The sequence below is a fragment of the Pavona decussata genome, unplaced genomic scaffold, assembly GCF_977016875.1.
Source record: "Pavona decussata unplaced genomic scaffold, jaPavDecu1.1 SCAFFOLD_102, whole genome shotgun sequence".
NCBI classification, from domain to species: Eukaryota; Metazoa; Cnidaria; class Anthozoa; order Scleractinia; family Agariciidae; genus Pavona; species Pavona decussata.
Window position 1 is genome coordinate 6,178,698 of NW_028145517.1, and position 17,944 is coordinate 6,196,641.

Genomic DNA, 17,944 nt, shown 5'->3' on the forward strand with positions numbered 1-17,944 from the left:
TTTGAGAAGTTACGTTTAGCACTCGAAAGATTGTTTCATCCAATTTCCAAACCTCCTGAAGTTAGTTTTAAAAAATCGGCGCGCCACTTCCCGGTGTTTGGATTTCGGATACAACACTCGTCGTTTGGGTTTCATATATTACAAGAAAAATGACATATTGTTGAAGCCAATGTTACACTAGACAATTTTTTCTTGCAACTTGTCTCGCAATTTTGTTGCGGCACAAGTTGCATGGATCGTTGCCTAGGGTAACATGCCCTGAAATGAACACGTCTCGCAATTCTTTTGTTGTCGCAATCGTTGCGAGAAGTAGAAGTCGGTTCGGTGACTGCAACAAAAACGTTGCGAGACATGTTCATTTCAGGGCATGTTACACTAGGCAACGATCCGTGCAACTTGTGTCGCAACGGCGCAACAAAATTGCGAGACAAGTTGCAAGTAAAATTGCTTAGTGCGGGATTTGACAAAGGAAGTCAGTAAAGAGAATTTCTCTTTTGAGCAGCTTACCTCCCAACACTCTCCCTATAGTGCTTCTTCTCATGAATCCCTTATTTTTAGCCTCACGCGGCAACGACGAATACAGTTCGACAACTTGGTACATGATCCTCCAACACTTAACATGACCATGCGGGAATTTTGCGGCTCTCAATGGCTGCACGCCATCGACTCGATCTTGAGGAGAAGTTAAGCTTGGATCCTGAGACAGTAATGGCCTTTCACTCTCATCTCCCTTTGAAATAAGATCCGATAGTAGTTCCAACATGTCGACTATTTGCAGCGTCAGGCGGACAAATGGTAGATTCACACGCTGAGTGATGTTACCGCAGCCCACAGTGAACTTGATTTGTGTCAGTTTACCGCTCTCCTCCTCCGAGTGAAAACTGTTGTTTGGTGTTTTGTTTGGAGGCAAGTCCAAAGGAGTTTCATCGCGAAGAAATCTGACAATGAAGTCTCTGGCAATAAACACTGGGTCCCTCTCCTACCAGAAAAGAAGAATTGTAGAAAACTACCTTAGAGCATAGCGCAAATTTCAATGGAGTGCCGAACGTTATTCGCATTTGCTCTGGTTTTGGTTTGCTATATTCTCAGTGCCACTGGTTTCCCGTACTTGACGCCATTCATCTGAGTTTGCTTCGAGTTCTGATGGATTCATTTTGTTGTTTGTGCGAAATTTTGCAGTTAACTTTCAACGACAGAGGAAAAGGGATACTTTCATCATATAAGGTTTTTAAAATGTTTCTCAATCTCGTTTTTTACAAAGACATTTTATCAAACTGGTTGGATTTTCTACTGTTACACCTTTCTAGAATCTGTCGTAGCCTTCAACCTGCACTCACTCAAATCAATAGAGAACGAACGAACGAACGAATGAATGAATGAATGAATGAATGAATGAGCGAACAAGCAAATCACCAACAGACCGAGCGAATGAACCACCGAAGGGGAAAACGAACGAACGAGCAGTCTGCCGAACGAAAAAAAAGAACAAGCAAAAAACTGAAACAGAAGAAAGATCCTCGCAGTTAATACGCAACTTAAGCAGTTGCGAAAAGAAAGCCTGAAAAAAATTCTGCAAAAAAACTGGAACTAATTCCACGATTTGCACTGACCTGTCGCCTTCTCCTACTCTTATCATCAACCTCCACTCTGTTCTTTCCTTTGCCCTTCCCTTTCCTAGCCAGGGTATCAAATCCTCCATCCACCAGATGCACATGAAGGTACCTCAGTTTGGTGCTCACAGAGAACGTGCCGGCTGTGTCCTGCTGCTTAGCAACACGCGGCATCAGATTAATGGCCTGAAGGAAGTTTTTGAATGTCTCGCGCTCGTCTTTGATCTGTTTACCGCTGGTCGGTACGCTGACCATATCGCTGAACAGGCCTGGCTGTGGTGGGGACACTTGTTTAGAAATCGATCCTGAAAAAGATAAAACAGCACAGCATTATTTAACGTCTCCCAACACAAGCAATTTTAATGTGTTTTTGACCGATCTGAGTGAGTCTTACCTTTGGTTTGCTCTGCTGCCTTCCGTACCAGTTCTCCCTCGTCCGTGGTCTTCGTTTGTGACGTGGGAGGGGAAGTTGTGGGAGGAGATGACAGCCAACTGTATAAGCTCAATTGCTTGTGGTGCCCCACCTTCTTACCCTCAGCGTATGTTGTTCCCTTGTGCGGTTTCCTTACAGTTGTTGGAGGTGAGTAGTCCGAGTCAGTATCGCTCTCTTGTGAGATTTCACGCTTTGGTCTGGGCACATCCAAGTGAACTGGCTGAGGGGAAGGTTTGGAAACTAACGGCTCCAGCTCCAACGCCAAAGAATCTTTCACAGTTTTTGACGGAGTTTCTGTTGGAGATTCTCCTGCTGAAAACAAAGATGGAAATCAATATTCTCCCACCTGTTTTTCTCTTGAAGACGTTATCATTTGCTTCAATGAGTACAGTCAACTCTCGCCTCGCGGACACCTCGCTATTACGGACACCCCGATAATACGGACAGCAAAACTAAATTACAGACGTGTGACTGAGATAAATTTCCGATATTACGGACTCTCGCTATTAAAGGGGCAGTATCATGGGAGATATCATGATTTTTGGCCAAAATTCACTAAATTTAAACTTTGAACACTGTGTTAATTGATTTCTCAATCGCTTATTTAAAGAAATATGAATTGTGATTCTAAGACGAAAAGTTGAACCAAAATATAGTACAACCGGCGATTTTTAGTGCGTTACAACAGCGAAATTTGAAAACGTCCGCCAGACGTTTTCAAATTTGAACCCCTCTTTATCTTGGTCATCTACCGGCGAAAATATCCTTGGATAGTTTCTTTGCATTCTGATAGTCTTTTAATGGAATTTTGTCATTATATCTTGGCTGCTATCAACCGAATAGTGTCTTTTCGATTTTCAACGTGTTACTAAATATAGCGTGATACTGTCCCTTTAAGGAAAGTAACTTGCAGTCCCGAGGGTGTCCGCAATAAAGGGAGTTGACTTTAGTTCAGTCTTTTCTACTGTCCATCCCAAAACAACAGTGAACACTTTCCTAATCTACACAAATTAGTAATAGCAAAGTGTCATTACGTTTTGTTCAAAAATATCAGTAGACCTGCACCTTTCAAAAGCTCTATTTTCACTGGACCCTGATAACCTGCAGCTGCATTGTTTTTTAGGACCGGACACATTGTTTTGTTCTCTCTCTCTTTTTTTATCTCTCGATCAACTATGAAAGACGGTGCAGGCCGCCCCAAAACTGTACCTCTCTTCAATCCTGAATCACAAAAAGGAACTAAAGTAGATAAAGCTAAAAGTAAAATAAGTACAAACCCTTTTCTGGTGTTTCATCGACGTTCACTGCCACAGTCTCTCTCTCAGTCTCCTTTACACCAGGAACAGTCAAATTCAAAGGCGTATCTTCCTGTCTACTCGCCCTCTCTTCCCTCAGTAAAATAGCCCGGTCCCTCTGGGTCAAAACTCCACGGCCAACAACACGACGCTTCAGGGAACTGGAACCGTGAAATGCGACCTCGCCTTTCTCTGTTCCCGCCAAAAAGCACTTCCATTGACGCGCCAAGGCGAAGATTCCTTTCATTAGATTTCCGTCGTCCGGGATGATTGTCTTCATGGCCAGCGAGTGCTTGATTTTGTTGAGTTTGGGGCCTGTTAATTGGCGGCGTAGAATGTAAATCAGCTGGCTGGAATGGTCTTCCTGAAGAAACTTAGATTTCTCGGTAGAGCAAGCGCTTACTGTGTGCTAGAGAAAGTAAAAGAAGAAATCGTCATACTTGGATAACGTGTTGCATGGTAACAATGTGATATTTATATCAGCTGAGTCACGCAAACAAATACTACGAACCATAACAGGTTGATTTTCTACAGGTTTTTAATTGGACGCTGAAGGAATTGATTTATGCTGGTTTGGTTTGGATTCCTGTACGCTCTAAAACGTAAACAACGTGAATGGATCCTAAAGAATCTGATTTCCCCTGGCAACTGTATCGGGAAAGCCAAAAACCTCGAAAAAAAGGTGCCTAATTAGCGTGCACAAGATAGACCTGTACTTACCGCTTTAGGAATTCGTCCGTATTCGGGCAGAGCTTGAGCTAACAAGCATCCAAACACGCTGTTAAGAAATCGCTGGTGATTCTTCTCCAGAGAGGTGACAATCTGCCTGAGTTGTGTGACCGGTGGGATCCATGCTGTCACGAAAGGCACCGCAGTTGTGACAAGACTATTGTACAAGTGATAGTTAGCTGGTACGGTCTTAAAAGAGGAAGGCGACGCCAAATTGAACCAAATATTGGTGAAGTTCACGGCAACGTCCGTTCTTCGAGCAAGTTCCGCATCTTTAGGAGAAATCTCCTCTGGTTTTACTGCGACGAAACTTTCTTTTCCCAGTCGGTCCCCTGCACGCAACAAAGGTTTAGTGACGTCATCATCATCCTCAGCGTCGCTCTCCTTGTCAGAATCATTTCCACCGCTGGAGCTGAGAGATCCGCGGCTGGAAGGAAGCGAGCTTACGTGGCTTAACGAAGCGTCCGATTTCCGGGTCTCTTCTGGAAGACTTGACCGCATTCCTGGTAATTCCTTGTCAAAGATTGGGTTATTAAAACCATAAGTTTCAGTAGTGCCGGGTTTATTTTGCGCAAATAATGACTTCTTAAACTCGCCCTGAAGACCGGAGGCGCGTCTCCTCTCTCTTATCTTCGGTAGCACCTCACTTCCGCTTGCGCACTCACTTCCGGCCTTGAAAGACACGTTGTCAAGGCCACATTCTAACATCAATAAATTCAGAGTTTCTCTGCGATTAACATGGCAAGTTTCAAATCCCTCTGCGAAGCTGACATAACTGCTGTTGTTAATTTGAAACTTACATCTCGATGACTCTTCGGGTATAGCAGTTGTCACGCAATTTTCAACGTCATCCTTGTCACACAACTTTCGCAACTGGAAATGAATCTGTGCGCATGTCGCACTGCCCGTTGTCATGGTGTTCCGATGACGTGGCACTTTCTTAGTAGTGGGTACACTCACATCCTCGTTGGTCGGGGATTGTAACTCGACAGTTTTGGCAGCTGGTTTTGTGTTGGTTGACATCACAATGGGAGCGGAAATAGTGGATTCTTTTCTGCCAGGTTCCTCACGAGCGAGTTTACGCCTGACCGAAAGAACCTCCGCTGAAACACCGCTAACCGAGCCTGCAAGAAGTGACACTGAAGCAGTTTTCTCAACTGTTATGACGCTGTCTGGAGAGAGCGGAAGTTCACTATCGCCCACACAGGCCACTTGTACAAAACAGAAGTTGACTTTTGCGGTTGAAAAGAAGACAACCATTTGTTTTTCTTTGGGTTCTTCACTGACGGGGAGACTGGGCACAACGTCTAAAGCCACATCCAGGTGTTCTGTGGTGCGCCTGTTATACAGGCTTTCAGTGGCATCCACGCATTTGTCATGCACCAAATCTACCACAAGAGCTGGATGAAGAATGCTGTCTTGTCGGGATACCGATGACAAGTATCTAAGGAGATAGAAAGAGACAACTTGTAATGATTGTATACAAAACTCCTGCCGGCTAGGAAGCGGTCAAACCACGGTATCAACCCCATCCCAGCTTCAGTTGCCTTACAATAGGGTACAAAGTCTTTTGTTGCCTAGAAGCACAAATACTTCAAGTAAGAAACAGTGACAAACTGAAACTCAAAGGGAGAAAATTGTAGGTAAACTGTTTATGAGACGCGTGTAAAAATGACATCTTACGATTCGCGTTTCCATCACTTGAGGAAGATCAACACATTTTCTTTAACACAAAGTCAGGTGTAACAATTTCAAGCTGAAAACAATGACGAGTAAAGTATCAATTTAATAGCACTGCCTCGTCACGCACCTTTGCAGAGCTTCCAGCATCAATGGCGTGACAAGAATATTGATGTCCCCAGCAAAGCGTAACAGAAGCGTTGCCTCATTGCGTGTCTTCTTTGATTTTCTGAGCGTACTGACGGGCGAGCACTCTGAGCTGGAGCTCCCTGATGTTCGATCTTCTTGATTGATAGCTGAGTTCCAACGGGTTTTGCGCGCTGAATCACGTTCGCTGTCTAGAACCCCAGAACTGAAGTAAAGAGAGAGAACATTCAAGAAAAACAATGCAATCGAAGAGGATGGAAGGGTAACGTGTCAAAATAAATAAATAGCTTTTATTTACCCTCCGCTCCGCAGTATTTACAGCACAAGTGCTAGTGGGGCCGAGCATTAAACTTCACTGGCTATTTACAAGTGCGGCCGAGGAGTTGAGCTCAGAGCTGCCGAGAAACAACTCCAGCTAGCGGTCAGAGCGGGACTTGAACCCGGGACCTCCAGATTTCAAGTCCAGCGACTTAACCGCTCGGCCTCTCTGCCTCCCCTAGAATGAATAAACTATAGCAACGTTTTATCACCGCGGAAGACACTCGTCGAATCGGCTATCATGCATAGAAATCGAGAGCGAATAATCTAATTGTTTTAGAATAAATCTACTAGTCGTTCAAAACTAAACAAGTAAATTTATGATCTATATCCTCATCGCAGACACTTCGAAAACGCGAGGAGGCGGCCGCCATTTTGTTGAAAACCGCTACTCACTATCTATCACAGAATAGATAGCGAGTAGCGTAGCCAATCAGAGAACGGCATTCGTGATAGAACACTAGTAGATTTATACTAATGTGGGATAGGGCAATGCTTGTTAAAACATATAGAGCAGTATTAAACTGAGTATCCAAACTTATTCCAAGTCTGTTTTGGCTTTGTTTTAGTACGCTCTTAGATTGCTTTTAAAACTCGCGCCACCTACTCAACCAATTTAAGAAGTAAAACTGAAACCAATCTTGACTTGCTCATACGCGTTTTCCTTCATTAATCTAGATTCTGATTGGTTAAATAAGTTGTTAATGTATGTTGCGATCGCTAAAAAATAAAAAAGACTACAAGGGAGACAATTATGTTTGCTTCAAAATCCCTACGAAAATAAAAGGCAGCAGATATATGAATAATTTAGGTCACCTGGCATCTTCGTTTTTAGCTTCGCCTTGGTTGTCCTGTGCAGGACTTGCTGCCTTCACTGTGACATTAGGTGAAAATGTATTTTCGCTGCTGGAAGACGAAGCATTCTCCTCATCCTCACGCCAGTCATCTTCATCCGTCCTCCTTTGGGATTTCTTCACTAACAATGGAAACTCGATTTTCGCGCCATCTTGGTAGGTGAACTGTGGGACTCCAGGAATAATAAAGTCTTCCTGTGGCTCCATCTCCTACCAAAGGAACACAATAGTTACGTTGAAACTCGGCTGATCTCGCGGCAGCAAAACGCGGGAAAACTGGCAACAGGTGCCAGGCGCGGGAAACCACGCGCGAGAGAACAACAGCTGATGCCAAACGCAGGAAAACAATGCAACTGGTAACAAGGGCGAGAAACAAATTTGGTGGCAAGGGCGGGAAAACCTGTAGACGGCGCAAGGCGCGGGAAAATATGGAAACATTGTCAATTGTTGACAAACCGTGCAAGCGATGCAAAGCGCGGGAAAACGTGAGTAAGGTTCATCGAATATAATCTTCCCTTACATTTTCACTTTTAGAAAAACACCTAAATGCCATTTCATAGTTAGAGATAGTTTCCTAGAAAATATTTGACATTGAAATGTAAAACTACCATAAACCACAAACCTTCAAGTTGTTAGTAATGCTGAACTGTCGTTGCTCCAGAGGAATCATGAGAGGTGAATTCCAGTTCAAGCACTCCAGCTGACCCAGATGTTGAGAATATTTGTGGACCAGACTCGGGGAAGTAATGACAAAATGAGAAGGACAAATCATGTCATCTTCAAACTTTATCAAGTCATCAGGCTCTTCCACAGCTGATACAAATGATTCTATGGAATTTTTTCTTGGACTACGACTGAAGAGAAAAAAATAATTTATCATGTGAGTTCATTCAGCGGTAATAAAGCGAGTGTTAACCATTCACCACTCGTAGTTGGTCCAATTACCCCCCAGAACACGAAAGACCAATTTCAAGAAAATTTGTTCTGAAATTTATATTTCGGAAAAGCAAAAAGTGCGATATCAATTTACTTCTAAAACTCCCTCATTTGAACAGTCAACTATTTAGATCTCTTAAAAACCAGCAAAAGTAGGATTCACCTTCCACAAAAAGAAACCACAACAGCTTTCGTTCAAAGCGACATAAATCAAAGATTTAAAAGTTGGATCCACATCACGAGATTCCAGGCCACGATAAACTCCCAAAGAAACTTCTGGCTGTACGTCCAATCCGTTCTTCAAACGTTCAAGACCTGTACATTTGCACGTTGTTTCTGGATGAACTATAGAGGGGCAATTGTTAAATGCGTACAAACAGCGTTTCTTACCCCATATCAAGCTCATCCAGAAAACTACCACAAGAGTAAAAGGAAGCCTCGCTACCACGCGAGAAGTGGGACTCAGTCCTCTCGAGTGTTCCGTACGGAGGCTTGGAGTTGGATTGGTGCCTAGTCCGCCCCAGGCTCTGCTTTGATCCTAGACTTGAGCTTCTCACTGGTCGCATTTTTTCGTACATATTAGAAATACTGGAGGTCTGGGGTGGAGACTCGCACCAGCTGAGGCGAGAAGCCACAGGGCTACCATCGTCATCTAGTACAAGGAGAGAGAGAAGTTCAAATTTAAAGCTATTTGTAAATTGAATTGTATTTTAACAAGACTGCAATCCAACTAAACGGACTTGAAACTAGAGGCAAGTAGCCAAAAAGACATGTTAAAGCAGACACGTGTTCATGCCTACACCACCCCACCCTCGGTCCCGTTTGGATGTCAGATTTTTAATAGGCCCCACCCAGCCCCACACCCCCCTCCCCCGCCGCCTCCATGTGATGACTAGCGTCAGGTGGCAAGTGTAGGTATGTAGTTACATATCCTGGGTACCCACCCAGTTCGTTCTCTTACCTATCCCAAGTTCCACGTAAGCCTGTTCATTTGTCTGCGCATTCATCGCTCTTCTCACTTTCGGGGAGCTGCCCTCTGACCCAGACACATGGTATCGCCGGCGCGTAAAAGCTTCCACTGATCCTACGGGCGTTCGATCAAAGTAATTTGATCCCAGGGCATTTAGGTCAGCGCTGCGAGAGTACATCAAAGGCCTGGCACCACTGTCCACAATATCACCGTCGTCATAGAAACCAGCCTCGCTTCCAAACCCACCAATTCCTGTGTCGTTTTCACTGGCGTCTAATTTCTCAGCGGTAAAGAATCGCGGGCCATTTACATTCTTACCAAAGAAGTTACAACCTCCGGTGCAGCCGCATAGACCGTGCCGCCTGTTCGGGAACTGTTCTTGTGGTTGCCATAGAAACCACAACCGCTGGAACTTAGCATCGTGCATCTCTAGGAAGTCTTTTTGCTCAAGATAAAGTTCAGGCTGTGAGGTAGCGCTGGAGATGTCGGACACGATTGGTCCGAGTTGCATGGCTGCGGCTTCCAGCCACGCTGAATTTTCTACCAGGGACAAAGGTCGACGAGCCTCGCTGAGTACTACCTGAGTTTTCTCCGGCCACGGAGTGCAAACAAACTGCCGAAGTTTGATTGTCTGTACGAACAAACTCATGCCTGAACTGGACTCCGAACTGTGAAGACTGCATGTCGCAAGTCTGATTGGCAAAACCTGAGGGTGAAGAACACAAACGTCTAAAATCGAGTCTCTTGGATATGAGGTATTAATTCAAGAGCAATAACATATGAAAACTTCATGACCCAAAAAGAATGAATCTTCAAAACTGTATGTAAACCTATCTTTCATCTGCACAAACGAAACAATAAGGTATTTGCATTTCTGTATAACATGTGACCTCGAAATCACGTGACAGTCCTCACCTAATCACGGCACCCGTGCAAAATGTCCACAAAATAATCTGTTAACTTCCTGATTCAAAAATGTACTATTGTACATCGCAGGAAAATGTCTCTTCAAGTAAAAAAACTGGTGCAGAGGGGAGTAAACGACGATTTCAATCTTCGTTCAGAGACGTCTACTTACGAACTCAAGATTGTGAATTAAGCCTTCATCTTTTTTACCTTTTTCATCTGACGATATAATTTAACAGAATCTTGGCAGCTGTTCTTAGCTGTTCTGTTCAATAACCACAACTAAGGAAATAGTTGACGATTTCACATTTAAAACAACACACGTATGGGGCAACAACGCGAGTTTAGGGCATTGTGCAGATGTTAGGTCAAAATCAGTAACCTTTCAATGTTAAATCTATGAACAAACGTGCGACTCAAACCTCAAGACTACAGGCACATCCTGTCTCAACCAGGAACAAATTCATCCTCTCCAGAGAGACCCTTGTCATTTGGTACTTCACGTCACCCTCAGGGATACACAGCTGTGTAGGGTCCTTTATTGTTTTCAAGGTCCCTTTCACCGAGGTTCCTTCGTTCGTCTCTCCTGTGAGGTCTAAGTCTCTTGGGACCTTTCTCTTCTTGTGTCTCCTGTCGCACACATTCTGCTGTTTGCCGTGAATGCACTGAACATACGGGGTACTGGGTCCCAGGTCGTTTTCTTTGTTGATGGCGTGAAAGGCAAATGTTTGTACCCAGTTTCCCAAGGCTTGCAGCTAAAAAGTGACAAACGAATATAAATATCTTCGGAGTTAAAGAATCGTTATATCGTTTCGTTTTTGTTAGTTTCCCGTAAAAGTGTTGTGTCACAAAACAAAATACTCGAAAAATTTAGACTTCACATTTTTCTTTCGAGTCATCTTGGCTCTGTTTCTCCGCCGCACAAATGCGTTTCTGTTCGCCTCGTTCCCATTTACACCGACCTCCCCTACGAGAGACAATCCTCAGTAACATAGAGTCTGGATGAAATCCTAAAGTGTGACCATTCAAATAAAACTACTGAGCGCTCGGCACTAAATCATTTGGTGCTGTTTATTATGCTGTACAAGGTGATTCTAGCTTTTGAGTCTGTGGATGAAATCCTAAAGTGTTACCATTCAAATGAAAGCTACTGAGCAGTGCTTTCTTGTGGTGCTGTTTATTATGCAGTACAAGGTGGTTCTAACTTTTGAGTCTGTGGGTGAAATCCTAAGGTGTGACCATTCAAATGAAAGCTACTGCGCAGATCTTTCCTGTGCTGCTGTTTATTATGCTGTACAAGGTGATTCTAACTTTTGAGTCTGTGGATGAAATCCTAAAGCATGGCCATTCAAATAAAAACTACTGAGCAGTACTTTCCTGTGGTGCTGTTTATTATGCTGTACAAGGTGGTTCTACCTTTTGAGTCTGTGGATGAAATCTTAAAGTATGGCCATTCAAATGAAAGCTACTAAGCAGCACTTTCCTGCGGTGCTGTTTATTATGCTGTACAAGGTGATTCTAACTTTTGAGTCTCTGGATAAAATCCTAAAGTATGACCATTCAAATGAAAGCTACTGAGCAGTACTTTCCTGTGGTGCTGTTTATTATGCTGTACCAAGCGATTCTAACTTTTGAGTCTGTGGATGAAATCCTGAAGTATTTTCATTCAAATGAAAGCTACCGAGCAGCACTTCCCTGTAGTACTGATAATTATATTTCAGGTGGGTTCTAAGTTTTGAGTCTGTGGATGAAATCCTACAGTGTGGAGCTCAACAGTCATTTGCTATATTGTTGTACGTTTTTTTCTTTTAATAGAAATGGGAGATAAAGGGTCACATTCAGTGACACACTTCCTCACGTTTAAACGACGTGCTTTACCTGTGGCATGGTGAGCCTGCCAGACAGTATGCCCAGCTGAATCTCTACAAGCCATGCGTACTCCAATGTTTCGCAGTCAGGAGGTCGGTCTAGCCCTGAGAACATGGCGTGACCGCGAAGCTGGAATCCAGATAAACTCAGATGACCTTGGGACAGATTGTGATTCACATTTCCACGCTAAGAAATTACAACGAAAAATAGATCAGAACAGGCAAAGGTTAACTCATCACCAATCTAATATAATGAATGAAGGACGTTCAAGGATTGTTTCAGTAATACCTCGTTACCATCAGCAATCACGATAGTTGCAGGGCTGAGGTATAGCTGCAGCCTTGTTTCTGTGTACGTCTTGTGCATCTCAAATGAAAGCCTCTCCATCAACACAAGCGGACTGGACGGTTCATTTAAACCACAGTGCTGAAAAGGAACGTAGTTTCTCCAAACAGAGTATTTGATCAGGATTCAGATACTGACAAACACAAAAAACGCGTTCCGTCAGATCATAAGTCTAATCGCTCATTAGACTGTCTCTCTGTCTACCTGTTTTTCAAGCAATCAGTTTGACATTTTGTCTGTCAACCAGGCTGTCAGCCAGCCAGTCTGTCTGTATGTCTGTCTGTCGGTCAGTCGGTTTGTCTGTCTGTCTGTCTTGTGAGTAAGCCAGTTTGTCCGTCTGTCCGTCTGTCTACCTGCCTGCCTCTTTGTCTGTCAGTCATCAGTCAGTCGTCCGTTTGTCCGTCTGTCTCTATGTCAGTCTGTCTTTCTGTCTGTCTGTGTCTGTCCGTCTGTCTGTCTGTGAGTCAGTCAGTCGTCCGTTTGTCCGTCTGCCTGTCTAGTGAGTAAGCCAGTTTGTCCGTCTGTCTGTCTGCCTGTCTGTCTGTCATTCATCAGTCAGTTAGTCAGTCAGTTCATCCGTCCGTTTGTCTGTCTGTCTCTATGTCAGTCCGTCTTTCTGTCTGTCTGTCTGTCTGTCTATAGTGTTAAAGGCATCTCATCTCACCTTGGTTAACTCCACCTTGATATCATACAATGTGAGGAAGATGTTGGCTTCCATTGGCCTCAGGGTCTGTAGATTTATGCTGTCCTTACTGCCGGACGCCAGCGTGCTTTCGCTCAGTGCCTCTTCAGGGTTCGTCTTCACACCCAGCTCACTAAACTGCTGGTTGATCCCAAAGTAGTTTTCCTGTTTAAAAGAAAATGAACAAAATAAAAAAAAGTGCCACCTAGTTTCCAAGACGATAAGATACATATAAAAACTTTATTTCAATGTCTAAGGTATCTAGCTTCTTTAGAGCTGTTCTTAATTTAGTGTCATGAAACCAAAACCAAAGCAATTACTTTGACCAATCACCACAGACGTGAACAGCGCAATGGGCCAATCAGAATTCGAAGCAAATACATGTAACTAACGCCAAGCGCGGGAAAACGTGCAGGCACGTCACGATTGCTTTTGCGTTTGTTTCTCATTGGTTGATTAAGCAAGTGGTGCGTGTTTTACAAACCAATCACAGAGCGTAGATAACGAGAACAAATTAGTGCACTGCTGTTTCAATGGTTGCAGAAAGTAGATACGCCATATACTACTACACATCCTGCCTTCAGCTTCTTGCTAATGCTATCAGACTACCCTCTCCACCCTCTTATCTTCTACTTGCTACCTATTGTACTAATTAATTAACAGAACAGACCTTAATAGCAGCTAACATCGCCATCAGTGAACCGAACATTCTCAATGCTGCAGGTCCCGCCTCAAGCTCCAAGCTGATGACGTCAGGTTCCCATTGAGTGGGATCACATGGTAGGGGCTCGCCACGCGGCACCTCATATTTGGGGCTCGGATACAATGGGTGATACATGTACCCCAGAGAGAGGCCCAGAATAGGAACGGACATCACATCTACCCATCCTAAAATAAAAGACATCATATCGACAGTTTCATCTTAGCGCCTGTATGAAGCATAACACAAGAGCAAAGTGAGTAACAAACCCACACAAGAAACTACGGGGAGACACGAGTGAGAGATTGTTTGTGTAGACGTGCCAGCAAAGAATTGGCCAAAATATGACACAAGCAAAACAAAATCCTTATCTAAATCCCAAGGCAATGTTTGAAGCTTTTTTTGTAAATAAAGCGGTTTACAATTAAGTGTCGTAAAACCAAAACGATTGGGTAATTACTCTGGCCAATCACAACAAACGTAAGCAGTGCCAGGAGCCAATAAGAATTGAAAGCAAATACATGTAACCGGCGCCAAGCGCGGGAAAACGCGTGCGGGCAAGACGCGATTGATTTCGGTTTTAATTCTCATTGGTTGAGAGAGTGGCGCGAGTTTTGTCAGCCACTCAAAGAGCATACCAAAGCAAAACCAAAGCGGACGCGCAATTACTTTCGACACTCAATTGAAAACCGCTTTATCCTGACCAGAAAGTTCAGTCTAGTCACAAACTGCCATCAGCTTAAGACGTCTCTTACTTTGATCCGCTCTACAAGGAAGGAATTTGCCTCTAAATTATACAACAATTAAACCAAATCTCATCTAACCTAGACTCTCGTCTGTGTGTCTTCTCCAGCCTCCGCTTATCGTTTCCTCAGCTGTACTTGTGATGGGCTGTTCATCCGCACTCTCCACTGCCTCGTCTAAGTTCCCTGTTGTCGTGGATGAGCGCGACCTAAGCCCCTGCTCTTTCTTCCTCTCTGCGGTGCGGGCCAGCGACAGAAAGCTTCGTCTGAGAGTGTTGGATTCCGGGAGAAACATTCTGGCGACCAACTTCTCCGCCTAAGAGAAGACAAAGATACAAATCTTTGAAAAATGTTGTGATTTTAGGGGAATATTTATTTATTTTATTTACCAATTAAGTCTTCACTCTTAACAGAGTATTGCAGACTGCTTTAAACTGTAATATAGATTACAAAAATGAATAAAACAATAACATAAAACTACTAATATGTAAGATCACACAAAGATTGCCTAAATGAACATGGCGAAGTAGATGTTATAATTTCTGGTGGGAGATTGTTCCACGGCGCAATTGTACTAGGGTAAAAAGAGTTCTTGTAATAATCACATGTACGACGTGGCTGCTCAAATCGGTGACTAAGAGACGAGAGCCTGGTGTCCATTCTGCTCTTATGTTCTTTCTGAAGCTTGTCCCATTCGTAAGTGGCTAACCCGTTATTCTGTTTGTACAGCATACAGAGACGTGCGTCGGATCGCCTGAGCTCCAGAGATCTCCAATATACATACCTCTTACTAACCTCGTTTTCTCGGTCCGTACAGTAAGTTACAGACCGAGTTTTTTTTCCGTTTATTCATAAATCAAGGGGAAAAAAAGAGGAGGTTAATCTGGCGCGCGAGAAGGGAAACTTTCAAATTTAGCGGGCCATACAGTGAAATACGGCCCGCAAAATTGAGCAATCAGCCGCGCGTACTAACTGAGAGATATGATAAATGTATATTACAGCACCACACACAAAATGTTTTCGCGAATTTGCGGAATGAGCGATACTTTTTAGACAAAAAATCTTTACTGATTTACTGAGTACGTTGAAAGTTTCTTCAAATAAAAGGAACCAAGCAACGTTCTTTTCTTCACGACAAACGCAAACATTCGAAAACAGTGTTTTAAACAGAAACTTTGGCACGTGTGGACGAGGCCTTGGTGTAAATTTGTACGATCGAAATGAGCACTAGAGAAGCAAAAATTTCTAGTAATAAGGTACGAATTACAAACAAGTTATACATTTAGAGCTGTTTTAACAATGTAACAGTTTTTACTGCAAGTTACAGCTGTAAACAGAAAGGCCGGTTTTCCAGGCTGTACAAGAGGTGCAAGAACGCGTCATGAAGCCTGTGAAAACAAACCCTCTAGCTTCTCTTTCCTCTAACTTATATTTTTATCGCTTCTGCGAGCTTCCTATCACAGAGAAAACAGAAACGACAAAGAGGAACCTCTGTTAGCAGTGAACATATTGCACACCTGTAAAAAGAACTTGATCTCTTCTATTTCTGGTATGAACCGGAAGTACTGGAGAACAAACGTCAAGTCAAACACCTCACCACAAAAAGCTAGCTGAACTAAAAAACAACAAAATTATGCACAATGTATTAGTACAACAAAATTAATCCCCAGAGAGGAAGCCTTTGGGAAATACTGTACTGTATTGGAAGAATATTAGTTCTGACTTCTCAAGAGTCAATCAATCTTCTTTATTTGTACTCACTCTTGCTCAAAAATAAAATTACAACAAAGAAAATATTAAAAGTAAAAATTAGTGTACTGGCTGCCTGGAATAACCACATCCTACTGTTGGTGTAGAATGAAAGGATAATGGAATATCATTCATTTGGACAATATGTACAAAAATGACATACCCACTACATAAAACTATTCCAGAATTCAAATTACAAAATTACTATGGCAAAAACAACCCCTCAAGATTGTGAGCGTAATTCGTCACCCAAAGGCTCGGGAAATTATTTCAATTTTGACAAAACGAGCATGAAATTATTTCCTAATTTTACTTGTCACCATCTGATTACCCATACATACAGTACCTCTTGAAAAACCCATCAAGAACATACACGATGCTTTTGGCATGAAACAATTTAGCAAACGGAGCCAAAGCAACTGGTCCTATAAAATGTTCAGGAAGGCAGGAAAAGGGTAAGGGAGCACTGCTATGGTAACTGCGTTTCTTTTTCATGAGTTTAATCTAACAATGAAAATTGCTTGTAGAACAGGCGAGGGAGCTTCAGGCTCACCTTCTTGTCCGAAAAAAGCAAAAAGTGACCTGCTGCGGAGGCTACAAAAAAAATAACTGGTTCCTTGCGCATGCGTGAAAGGTTAGGACACATCGACCCATCGACCAAGTGACATTTCCCCAACATTACGATAACTCGTTCATTGCGCATGCGCGCATTCACGAGTTAAAAAAAGGACTGTAAATATTCCACATACCATTGTCCTGTCGATTGGATGTACATTCAATCCAGTTGTGCTGATTCCCTAGCCACACCATCTCAAAGTCGCGAAGCACGATGTTAAAGGACCATTCATAGGGCACGAATGTCAGTAGGTCGGGTTTATAATTCACAGTCCAGTCTTCAATCATTTCTGTAAAACCACGAAACGGTAAAATATAATATTTATCTGTCTCCGGGGTGATCTGTATTTTATTTCCTTGGCTAGAACATCTTTAAATAAATGGTTCTAAATACCGTGAATGATCTTATAACGCCCAGGGCCCAGTTGCTCGAAGCATGCCTAGCGCTAAACCGGGTTAAATGCCATAACAACCTATAGGTTTTAATACCTCTTAACCAATGGTTAGCGCTAACCATGCTTCGAGCAACTCAGCCCAGGGTGTTAGTTAACTTTAGTTATTTGTTTTTGTTGTTGTTGTTGTTGTTTGTTGCTACGAGGTGTTAGTTAGAGTTGGTTTTTTATCACGTTTCCTTGAACAACAATTGGACAGCATACAAGCGTGTCATGATTTGAAGTTTGCAAACACCGAGGTTTGGAATTACTCAATAACTTCTCTTGTGGCCTGTAAATTTTTGCAGTCGATAAAGAGTACTCACCCTGGAAAAAGAACTTGTGGGCAAAGATGAAATTCCATGTGACCTTGCCAAGGGTTATATCACAAGTCCAGTGCTGTGTTTGGTTCCAAATCCGAGGAAAAGACATGTGAAATGCCAGCTGAGGACACAACAATCGTTAAATGTTGTGATGGGTATAAAATGTGTTATGAATAATAAACTTACTTTCCAAACACCTTACATGTTGCCAATTCAACATAACATTGGGCTAAAGAAAATCGGTCAAAAGAAAGTCACAGTTTCTCCACTTACATCCATGACATCTGCTTCAATGAGTTGCCTGTAGGCCAAGCTGGTCGTGGCTTCAACTTGAAACAGCTTGGCCACAACTGATGTAGTGTATCCATATTCATTCACCGTCCATGGCTGGTAAACTCTCACATGAGAATCTGATCCTACGCAAAGGTGAACTGCCTTGGTGACCTGCAAAAAGCAGACAAAGAGACTACATTATCTAACTGCAATATGTTAAGACAAAATAATAATTTTCTGTCAGTTGGTAAAAATAGAGGATACAGTTAATTTCATCTTGAGAGTACTGAAGAAACTTCGAAAAAGGTTTTCCTCTGAGGAGTATGATTTGAACAG

General features: G+C 42.9%; 1 protein-coding gene across 4 annotated transcripts in view; it reads right to left on the reverse strand.

The window, feature by feature from the left end:
• LOC146471915 (bridge-like lipid transfer protein family member 1) overlaps positions 1–17,944 on the reverse strand; it is a 55,982-nt gene that overhangs the window by 26,681 nt on the left and 11,357 nt on the right. For 3 of the 4 annotated variants that reach the window (XM_085120495.1, XM_085120492.1, XM_085120494.1), the window contains exons 12-31: positions 17,609–17,779; positions 17,339–17,456; positions 16,716–16,871; positions 15,735–15,832; positions 14,299–14,533; positions 13,445–13,662; positions 12,757–12,939; positions 12,036–12,173; positions 11,757–11,933; positions 10,301–10,633; positions 8,964–9,678; positions 8,393–8,654; positions 7,689–7,920; positions 7,029–7,276; positions 5,878–6,099; positions 4,059–5,511; positions 3,321–3,747; positions 2,005–2,355; positions 1,611–1,915; positions 508–979 (exon numbers count right to left, since the gene is read on the reverse strand). In XM_085120495.1, the coding sequence (XP_084976621.1) occupies positions 508–979; positions 1,611–1,915; positions 2,005–2,355; positions 3,321–3,747; positions 4,059–5,511; positions 5,878–6,099; positions 7,029–7,276; positions 7,689–7,920; positions 8,393–8,654; positions 8,964–9,678; positions 10,301–10,633; positions 11,757–11,933; positions 12,036–12,173; positions 12,757–12,939; positions 13,445–13,662; positions 14,299–14,533; positions 15,735–15,832; positions 16,716–16,871; positions 17,339–17,456; positions 17,609–17,779 (6,514 nt within the window). The remainder of the gene's footprint in view (positions 1–507; positions 980–1,610; positions 1,916–2,004; positions 2,356–3,320; positions 3,748–4,058; positions 5,512–5,877; positions 6,100–7,028; positions 7,277–7,688; positions 7,921–8,392; positions 8,655–8,963; positions 9,679–10,300; positions 10,634–11,756; positions 11,934–12,035; positions 12,174–12,756; positions 12,940–13,444; positions 13,663–14,298; positions 14,534–15,734; positions 15,833–16,715; positions 16,872–17,338; positions 17,457–17,608; positions 17,780–17,944) is intronic. The other variant, XM_085120493.1, reaches the window with a different exon arrangement.